General features: G+C 39.5%; 1 protein-coding gene across 4 annotated transcripts in view; it reads left to right on the forward strand.

Annotated features, from left to right (window-relative positions):
• Positions 1–11,198, forward strand: part of arap2 (ArfGAP with RhoGAP domain, ankyrin repeat and PH domain 2) — a 125,604-nt gene that overhangs the window by 45,103 nt on the left and 69,303 nt on the right. For all 4 annotated transcript variants that reach the window (XM_027287736.1, XM_027287735.1, XM_027287734.1 and 1 more), the window contains 2 exons: positions 5,244–5,329; positions 5,797–5,979. In XM_027287736.1, coding sequence (XP_027143537.1) covers positions 5,244–5,329; positions 5,797–5,979 — 269 coding nt within the window. The remainder of the gene's footprint in view (positions 1–5,243; positions 5,330–5,796; positions 5,980–11,198) is intronic.

Here is an 11,198-nt window from a genome sequence, read left to right on the forward strand (position 1 = left end):
CATATATGTTTAATTGGGAACTTTGCTGTAAACAGATTTCACACAAAGGTTCAGCCACGTTTCTGTGATGCTACACTCTCCATACTCCCTCCGAGCCTGGTTAGCGCCGTTAGCTCCTCCATATATTTGGGGAAGGATCTTAAATTCCCCACGATAACGCACAAACGGTACGCCTGGTTTGTACCGTCTTTCTTTTGGCTCCTGGTCTTCTTCTCCTCTCTTTCAACAGGCATCTCCAGTCTTTCCACTGCCTAATGCTTTCAGCTGTTCTCTGTAGCGCCATGGCAACTGTCAATGGATTTATTGATATAAAATAATGTTATTGAAAAATCTTTTTTTTTTTTTTTTAAAGATTATTTTTTTCGCCTTTTATGCCTTTATTGATAGTACAGCTGAAGATAGACAGGAATGGCCGTCCGATGCAGGATTCGAACCGGGGCCAGCTGCAGCGAGGACTATAGCCTTCACACACGGGGCGGCCGCTTAACCCACTACGCTACCGACCGCCCCACTATTGAAAAAAATGAACCCCAAATTTGTTTACTTTTTGATCTTTTTCAAACTTTTTTAATATTAAATTATCCGAATAGTGAACACAGACATTCGTAGACATGCAACCTGTGGCAGGGGGGGGTCATAAATCAACATTACCCGGCTATAAAGAGCCACAAGCCAAAGCAGCTGGGAGCCAGTTATAAAGACAAACACTCTGCTCTCTTCGCTCACATTAATTTACATTATTTATTCGTCTCTATCATAGCAGAAACAAAACAAAAAGTAAGATCATAATGCAAGCTTGGTACTCAATTCTTAATCTGGTGTTTGTTTGTGTCTGCGTGAGTATGTACGCTGACCCCAGAGGCTCTTCTGGAATAAGTTCTCAGGTGATAAGCCACTTATGGGAGTTGGCGTCTGGCCTCTGGCCTCTCTAATCTATTTGGCAATGCTGGATGGATCCGATGAAATGACAACAAAGATTAAGCCATGGGCAAGAACTTGTGGGGATCCTAAACTGCTTCTTGACCCACTAAACATGATTAGAGAGAAGCAGTGGACATGCTTGATCTAGAGGGGATATCATGTTGGTGTAGTTTCTTTTTTTTGCTTCACCTTCTCCCCTTCAGATCTTCCCCAGGCCTGAGAGTCATAAGTTTTAATGTGATTCTTCACCTCACCTCTGCAAAGCCCATGTAATTGGTACGCATCAGATCTCCAACATCCCTTTTCAAACACCCTTAAATGATTTCATTTGCAGGGATGTTTAATATTACATTTTGTCGACAAGCTGGTAGAGACAGAGAGAGAGAGAGAGAAAGAGAGAGAGCGGGTGAGTATCTGCAACGAGGAAGCTGTCCTCACACTGCGCTCTCCGTAAATTCGGCGGTGGTCCATTTAGAATACCAATGACTGCTCACGCTTTTAATTAGCGCTCTCGTGTCATGGACAATAAAGAGAAATGCTGAACAAGAGAAAGAGGAAAGAAGTAATGAGAAGGCTAATGGTGAAAATGATCCCACATTGGCTTTCCTCTTTTTATGTCAAGACTGAATGAATTTTAATAGTCTGTAGCTTCACTCTTTGATGTGAATGTACAGACTATTCATATTTTGTCATTGTTTGCGGAGACCTGAAGGACTGTACAGGTCCCTAATTAATTTAGTTTAATGAAAAAAGATGATCTGTGTGGTTATTGTGAATATTGAAAAGTATGCAAACACAAAAAAACAGGCTGAAGACATTTCTTCACTATAACTGTGTTTTTTTTAAATTACATTAAGAGACACAAATTCCTGCTTCTTTCCATTTCTATTAGAAAGTGAGAGCACAAATAGAAAGTTTGTCCTCCTGTTAAAAGAGGACCTTGTGTGGCAAAACTAGAATTTATCCTTCCAGCAGAAATCATTAATGAGCCACAAATAATTTGAAAAATTATATGGGTATTATCTGGGAAAAACTGGCAAGGCTTAAAGCTGCGATCATTAATTTTTGGCCACTTGGGGGAAGTGCAGCAAGGTTGAAACTTGATATATCACATCATAAAGTCATGGTAGCGTGTTAACAAAGGTTTTATATGTATATATCCTACAGACAAATATCAACATTAGTATTACAACCCCTGCTGTCTAAACTATAAATAGAAACAACATGTGTTAAGAAACACAAAATCTAATGGAAAACGGCTCAAAGACAACTTATCAAATGCTGAAAATGGGGGAGTTTATTGTTTTTGGACTGTTATATGCCCATTTTGAATCCAGCTCTGTTGGTCTCCTGAGGGAAAAACCTGACTGTTTAGATAGATGATCGATCGATAGAGTACTTTATTGATCCCTAAAGGGGAATTCTTGCATTGCAGTTACACATATTACAAAAAAACAGAACAATACAGGCATGGGGTAGATAAAATAAAGTGAATTAACACAGTATAAATAGAATTTGTTTAAGTTTAGGGATAGAAGAACATATTGTTCTGTCCATGCAAGCAAATATACAAAGAGAAAAAATACATAAACTAGCTGTTAAGCGCTAACACACAATTTTAAGCGAGCAGGCTCAAAAGAACAGTAGCACTGACTAAAATATTAAAGTTGTGGGATGTAAAACTAAAACAATGTGCTGAAAGACACTACAATGCTCCATAAAAGTAACCTCTTACACAATACACATAGTAATTAGATCCATAGTTATTATGAAAATATTGAGTTGTGTAGCTTTAAACACCTCTTCGATAGTAATCCCAACACATAAGCCCTCGTCCGGACTCTTTAAACTAGTCAATCAACTTTACATCCCCAATAACTGAAGATGTCCCTCCTTTTACACCGTTTCGTTTGTCCCCCTGTCTTTGCCCTTTCTCAGCATCCGACCCGACCACAGGAAATGACATTGCTCATAAGATATGGAGGCCCCTCTCCACTCATGTAATTGCAATAAACTCCTTTTTGAAACAGGATGCAACTCGTAGACACATCTGCTGGCAACAGTTGCCATGGTAACCCACAAATGCAGTGCTTATTGCTTTGCTTTGTTTCCTTCTGACTCATCATTGAGTGAGGGCGAAATGACACAAGTGCAGGGGGTTGGAAAAGTGCTCCGTGAACTGTCGCTGGGAAAGTTTTTAATTGGGGCTGAAATCCTTTGCGGGTTGGTCTTTTTTTTGTGTGTGAAAGCTGCTGTGATGGAAATGCCCTTTTGTGTGCTGTTGTGGTTCCATCAGAAAGATGAAGACATTTACAACATGCTATTTATATGGAAAGATCTCACCATGTATCCGGTGACACGTGTGAATGCACACTTTTTTCAGCTTCATTACCCTTACACAAGTGAAAATGTTGTGTGGCTCAGAGGATGGAGCCGTGGCTGCAGCAATCCAGCAGGCACCCAGAGCAAGATATTTTCACTCCTTCCCAGGCAGAAATGACAGAAATCTTGCTCTTTGGCCTCTTTATCTGTTAAGATGGACTCCTGTGGTTTTAAAGGCAGCCATCATTCCTCTCTTTCACTGTGTCTTTGGACAAACCAGATTTAAACATGACCACCCTAATACATCCACACTTGACTCATGCAAGGAAAATCCCTTCTGTTAATAATTATAGGCCTGATTTTAATGAACCAGTAAAAAGTAGGTCTTTTGTGAACAGTTAAACTAAATTCTTTTAAAATAATGATTTTATGGATCAGAGATGACATCTGGGGTGCAACAAGTTTTCTGTTTCTCTCCCAAGACTGACTTCTTTGTTCAGAGCTTGTTGAAAGTTCATGTCCTCAAGTAGAGATACATTGCTCATGCTGAATTCAGTAAAGTTTTAAACTACCTGAAACAACGTGCTGATGTAAGTGATGCTTCCTCAGTCTAAGGGTCACATTTGATACGTAGATATACAGATTTAATCAGGTAGTTTCTTGTAAATGTTGATGTCACGTTCCACACGGTGTTCCACAGGGCACAATACTTGTTCCACTCCTTTTTGTTTTCATAATGCATGTTCCTGTTTAGCAAAATGATATGACACAGTGTAATCATATAACAATAAAAAATCTTAGCTATGCAGTCGACACACCTCTATAACAGTTTTGGTTGTAAAAACACATTTTATTGTGCTTTGAAATGATTTGAAATGAAGCAATAATATATTCAAAGTTACAGTTACTGGTGCTGATTCTAAAAATAAAATATATGGACTTAGAACTTCCTTAAATAGTAGACTTATAGTAGAAAAGTAGTAGTAGTATAGTAGAAAATATTAAACAATAGGTAGTGTGCAAGTATAGTGCTGTCTGGGTATCCATGCAGAAAAGAACTGCCTCCAGAACTGTTGTGGCAGCAAAGCTGGGACTGTCCTTTGTTGTCAATGTAGTCACCATTTCATCACATCATCCCTGACCACAATGGGATGTGGCCTGGCATATCAGATTCAAAATCCTATCTGGGGATAATTAGACCAGTCAGTTAATGCATCCTGGTGTTTGGATTTAAAAAGCACTACAACTCAGGATGTTTGTGAAGAGATCACAGATTTAAAAAACAATTTGCTCAATATAGACATGATAATTAATTCTTCATTAGTTTCTCTGTTTAATATCTTAGGTGACAAACAATCCAGTGGTGTCTGGTCCTCTCTACATCTGTGTCACTGCCTTTTCACAGCTCACAGTCGCACATTTTCATTTACAGCTTTCTCTACTTGAGCATAGAAGACTTTAATGAGATCATGGCAAATTTAAATCTAAAATTATCCGCCTTTACACGCAGGACAATAACTCACATTCACACATACTGCACGGTTCTGCCAGATGTATTATGATGCATGTCTTTGGCCATAAGCAACCCCAGGAGCCTCTCATTCACCCAAATAAACAGGCCGACCCACAAACACAATGAATTACTCATGATTCATTAGCAATTAATGGCCCTCGTTCTATGCTTTCATTTCCAATTAGAAGTGCTGAGGGCACTAAATATGTCTGTTGTGAGTGAGAGAGTGAGCTTCCAGTCATGCTCTGTTTCTCCATCTTGTAACCGTCTGTTTTATTGTTTGTTTGTGTGTTCGTGCAGATGCAGTAAAGATTCCTGCACGTGTTACGTAAGCCTTGATGAACTTTTCAGGAACTGAAAGCGATGCATTTTTAAAGACATCTAATTGAAAAAGGCTTTCTTAAACCCGTGGGTCGTATGAATATCTGAGTGTGTGTGTGTGTGTGTGAACTTGTGTTGCTGACTTGTGTCTTCTCTTGTGTACCAGGCCAGCACCGCTCCCTTGGCCCGAGCATCTCCAAAGTGCGGAGCTTGAAGTTGGACAGCAGTATATGGAGCAACGCGCTAGTGGAGGTACTGCACCAATAGTCAATGTGTAGGATGGTTGAGTACATTTACTCACACAGAAATATAAACAAAAGAACAGTATACATACCCAGTAAGCCTGAACTTAACCTTTTCCAAGATATATTTAATTTTACTTTATGACTTAATTTGACTGTGACAAGGTGAAATACATAGATTGCCCCAGATACTTCTTAAAGCCAACTCGTTTGTGCCTATACATAGATAGATTCTGTACCATTATGTAAGTATGTCAGCTTAAATAGCCTTTTTGCCTCCATAATCATTTACTTACTATGATTTTGTGGATTAATTTTACATTGATTAAAGATGTTTTGATGTGTTACAAGAAGTGAAAATGCCAAGACGAACTATCTACTGATTTGGGGCTTGGCAGATAGAAATTCTACGAAACGCTCTACAAATGATTCCCACCTGTGTTTGTTCCCTTTCTCCATGTACCTGAACCCCTTTAGCTGTTCCTGGAGGTGGGGAACAAGAATGCTAACAACTTCTGGGCTGCTAATCTTCCCTTGGAAGAAGAACTCTACAGCGGGGCTTCGGCAGAACAGCGCGCCACGTTCATCCGCAGGAAGTACAGGGAGAGGAAGTACGGGGGGGTCCTGGAGGGTTTTCATGACCTGGAGCAGCTCAACCAGGTACAACTTTAACAAGAAACTTGAGCAAAAACCAAAATAGATGTTATAGAAACTGTGTTTTGAGGTATCTAGCCAGCATTGTTTGTTTTTCTACTTCCATTAACACTGCCTGTCATCTTCTACTGATCATTGAGTATCATCTTTTGACTATTAATTGTCTCGGGAGAACAAAATACTCGATTCCTCTCCCACTTTAAGCTCTTGTCTAACCGTATGTCAAGCTTTTTTGCTCGTTTACTACAACTGCATACTGTATGTGCCTGTGCCGGTCTTCTTTGCTCTCTCTTCTCTGTAAACAAGCAGAGCAGATGTGCTTCAAGCACAGTGGATTTACAACTTGCTGACTCCCTCGCTGCCTTGTCAAGTTATCCTCAACATTAAACTTGGAGTTAGTGTTTCATTGACTGTGTCTTTAAGTGCTGTCTCGTACATACTGATACATCAGACTGTTGACTTGTGCCAGAGGTTTTTTTCTTTTAGAGTGCTACCCTTCACCTGGAAGTTATACTGTATTTCATGTCTAGAATACATTGTATTTATTCAGTGCGTACACAAAATTCAATGTGTACAACTGACTCTATGTCTGCTGTTGTGTTGGTAAAGTATACTGGGTTTTGTTTTGTAGGTATGCATCCAAAATATCCATAAAATTGGTCAGTAACAAACTACCGGCATATCATTAAATGTACAAGTTGTCTGGTTCCTGTTCATGCTGACCTTTCACAAATACACCAAGAGAGGAGTAAACTTGAAATTATACAGAGTGACACGTAGCTTGTTGATTGAGGCATGTTTTTTTAGATTATTTTTTGGGCCTTTTCAAGGTTTATTTTTGAAAGAGACAGCTGAAGAGTGACAGGAATATGGGGAGAGAGAGACGGGAAATGACATACGGAAAGACCCACAAGTCGGATTCGAACCCTGGGCTTCAGCAAGGACTGAGCCTTTGCACATGGGGGCGGCTGCTCTACCAAATGAGCAAAACACCGCCCCAATTGACGCATGGTTTTAACCAACTCAAAGAGGTTCGGTGTGAAAGCACGATGAGAAAATGAAATCTGGAGTTAGCGAAGTTAAAGTTGTAGTGTGTAAGATTTATTGGCAGGAAATGGAATTAAGGAATAATTGTTATGTTTTCGTTGTCTAATAATGAGTTCTTTAGGTCCACTTCATTTTTCTACCGTAGCCCCAAGCAGACAAACCTCAACTCTGATCTAGATATGGCTTTTTTTATTTTTATGTTAAGTTTTTTGATCTAGATATGGCTTTTTTTATTTTTATGTTAAGTTTTTCTTATGTTTGGAAGGAGAGGGTGAGGCGTGGGAGAGTATTCAGTTGGTTTCAGTCTGCAACTTTACAACTAGGTGCCACTAAATCGGCACACGCTGGACTTTGTTAGCAGTGTTAGGTCCTGTTAGCTGTCTTAGCATCAATAAATTAATCAATTTTTGACCTTTGACTGTTTTTCTATATTTAGTTACCTCACTATTTGTCTGTCAAGGTTGGAGCAAAGTACAGCAGAGGTTTACGAACCATGCAATGATAAGTTGGCACCTACAGTAGTTTCAGGAGTACATACCGTGCTCCTTCAGCTACCACTGAAGCCTGTATTTTCCTGACCTTTTGACCATCATTAAAATGGCACTATAAGTCTAAAAATGCCAAAGGGGGAGTCTCATCGATCTCAAGTGTAAGCAGGTTGGCACTATAAGGCCTTCTCTTTCTTTCATTTGTGGTTAAGGGGTTTATTGCTCTGACAAAAAAAAAAAAGAAAAAAAAAGTGGCTCTTTTTTGGCTCCCCCTTAAAGAGAGGGTCTTAAAAGCGCGAAGCAGTGAGCCTCCAAACCGCTAAGTTTCCACCTGCGTCAGCGTTTACGCAGATCAGCCATCCGTCTATTGTTTTCTGGAGTCGGGTAAGAGGGATGGAGATGTAGAGAGAGAGAGAACAGGGGGAATGATGGGGTGGAAAGTAAGGAAGAAATATACTAGCTAGCTAAGTGGAAAAGTGGATTAAGATCCACAACAGAAACGCTTGGGTTGGTTTTATTGCGGCTTTGCTGGATTTGGCATGTGTATATGTGGGAGTGTGTACATGCGTGCGAACATGTGTGCTTGCTCCACCGAGGATGTGTGAATTTGCTGTTATAGTGGGAGTTTTTTTTTTTGCACCGAGGTGAAGGAGAGGAAGTGTGACAGACACAGAGAGTGTGGCTGCCTAAAAGGTTTTGGCCAGTGGATGGATGAGAGAGAGAGAGAGGGTGGAGGTGGAGGAGGGTGGTTGTGTGTTTTGCTTTTCTCTCTGTCTAGTCTGCCTTTTATAAATGGGCTCGACAGAGTTTGATAAAAATCGGAATCGTGATTCTTCCGAATCATTCACCCCGATCCTCGTACTGACCCGGGATTAACAAGTCTGTAGTCTCCCTTCACCCGGATCTGTACCGCGTTACACCCACCTAAGACTGGGCCACAAATACAAATTAAAACGTCTTTCACTAACTTGTACAATCTCATCCAGTCCATCCGCCTAAAATCTGAGTTTGACATCTCTGAAGAATGACACACCGTGACTCAACTTGTGTGTTTTAGATCCTCTTTAAAGCAGTTCCACTTATCTTAACGTACAGTAATAAATCACATGCAACCTATAAAAAAAAAAAAGTATATATATAAAAAAGTATTTTCATCATAAACAAGGACACTGAGCCTAATCTCATTGGACACGTTGTTCCACTTCTGTGTCACACTTACTTACTGTAACACAAGTATGAATCAAAAAAAAAAAAAAAGCTATATAAAAACCTTGTTCCTTTGGGAGTCTTCTACAGAACAAAGACAATAATACTACTAGCAATTTCTTCATTGACATTCATGCAATTTTCAAAATCACGCGATGGCATTTTAACAAGTTTTATGGGCCCGGCGGTCATGAAACTCACTCAACACGTGCAGTAAATTACCGTTTAATGTGTCAATTCGAGTAATGAAACGAGAATAAAAAAAGGCAGCGAGGTGATTTATACGTGACTGCATCAATATGTCTCTTACACAATCTGAGCCGTGCACGCTTTTTTTTTTTTTTTTTTCTCCCGCGTCCGGTTTTCTTCATTTCATTGCCCGCTCTCTCTGTTTCTTAGTCCCACGTTCTCCATTAGAAGCTCATATCCCGGTGACCTCCACAGAGTCTCCGCAGGCCGCATGACCTAGAGAGAGAGTGTGTGTGTGGTGTGTGTGTGTGTCTAGGTGTCAAAGGACCTTCTTATATCATTACGCACACTCACACACACTCACACACATACAGACACACACATAAAGCCTCTGGTGGCTGCAGTAATTGCTATGACACGGAAGGTCATTTCCTGAGACGATACAGAATAAGGCCAGGTTGCATGGGACTATTTTGCCATAATCTGACCCCGTCTTGTGTGTGAGCATGTGTGCCTGAGCGTGAAAGACAAAAGACGGTGAGTGAACGAAGCAATCATATCGTTATATATATATATATATATATATATAAATGTTTGTTTAATGTTTTCAGTGGATAAAGATGAATCAATTTTTTTGCAGAAACTGTACATGTACATACATGTCTAGAAATAAGTGGATGTTTGCTTCACACACATGTACGTAAATATCTTTATCTCTGTGCAGGTCCTCTGTGTGTGTGTGTGTGTGTGTGGGCAGGTTATATTGACAGGTACTTTGTTTGTGTGTGTGTGTACTGTGCCTCACTTTCAGACGGATCTTGCTCGTTTGTGGCAGATCGATGCAGCTTACTTACTCGGTCCAGGTCCGATGAAAGGAGAGGTTGCTCGTTGAAATTCCGCTATTTGCCACTCAACTCCTCTGTTGATCCACTTTGTTGCGGGTCATCGTGCCCAATGTCACATCAATTAGCTGGACTGATAGCAAGAGACAAGACGGAGAGAGAAAATATTTTCCTCAGTCAGACTGTATTCTTCGGAGCCTTTTATCTTGCTTAGCTGACTCACCGCGGTGAAGCCGGTGAATAGTTTTCACAGAGCATGTCTGCGTGTCCGAGACACTAAGTATAAGTTTCTGCTCCTATTAAAATGTATTTATAGAAGTGCTGACCTTTGCGTGACCCATGAATGCTGTTACTTCAGTCTCAGTTGAGTCTCTTCTCCTCTCACCTCTTGCTGGAAGTTATTTTTTTTTTACAATTATTTTTCTGTTTAGGAAACAAAGTTTCTTGAAGTATTAGTTTACAGCCCAAAGTGGTTACAACATTACAGGTTTTTCTTTGACAGTGTGAATGCACTTATGCACTCAAAAATAGTGAGTATGAAAGTAAGTGTTAGTTAGTTAGTCCAAAAAAAAGCTCTCTAAATTCTAAGAGAATAACCTGAATTAGCCCTGAGACTTATTTTCATACAGATGATGTTATAAAGATGACGGCAGAGGTCTAATGTTATGAAAGGGCTGTGTTAAGTAATGTTTTCCTCTTGCTTGTTGGTGACATACATTTATTTTGTTTGTATTCTGACACACTGTATGATTATGGGCACTTTAATGTAGATTTACATTATAATTCTAGTAGATTTTATACCCGTCGAAACATTTATATGTATAATGTCATAGAAATTATAGTGTTGCTTAAAAGCATTTAGGGCAAAGTACGCAAACCAGTCTCTGTTTTTATACACAGTATATCACTGTATATTTTACAATACATACCATTCTTAACAGCTTTTTAAATGTATCTTGAGCTTTTCTAAACTTAAAAATGTCAAACCGATGTTTAAACTGTGTGCAGTGAGGCTTATTCACACCCTTTGTAGAAGACAAAGGCGCTAACGTAACCTCAAGCTCTGATACAGAATAGTATTTCAGGTATTTTCATTTGGTTCCTACACAATGGTTGTGTCAGTCCTGTATAAAACTTGAAGGGAGTTTACTAACCATATCCTCTTTAGACTTTGTAAGGAGTTCTCGCGCACTAAGAAAGGTAGTAAGCTAACGTAACTTTAGCCGGGCATGCTAACGTTAGTGGTTTACGTTAGCAGACCTACACTGTTTAATCAACATAAAATTTTGTGTGTTCTTTCAAATACTTCACCCTTTAATTCAAAAACAAGGAAAAGTATGGTATTTATTGTTAAATATACAATTAGTGAACAATAGTAGAATTTACAACACATACAATTCTTCGCAATTTTTTAAATTTTAAATTGGCAAACTGATATTTAAACTGTGTGGTA

This window comes from Larimichthys crocea, chromosome XIV (genome assembly GCF_000972845.2).
Source record: "Larimichthys crocea isolate SSNF chromosome XIV, L_crocea_2.0, whole genome shotgun sequence".
NCBI classification, from domain to species: Eukaryota; Metazoa; Chordata; class Actinopteri; family Sciaenidae; genus Larimichthys; species Larimichthys crocea.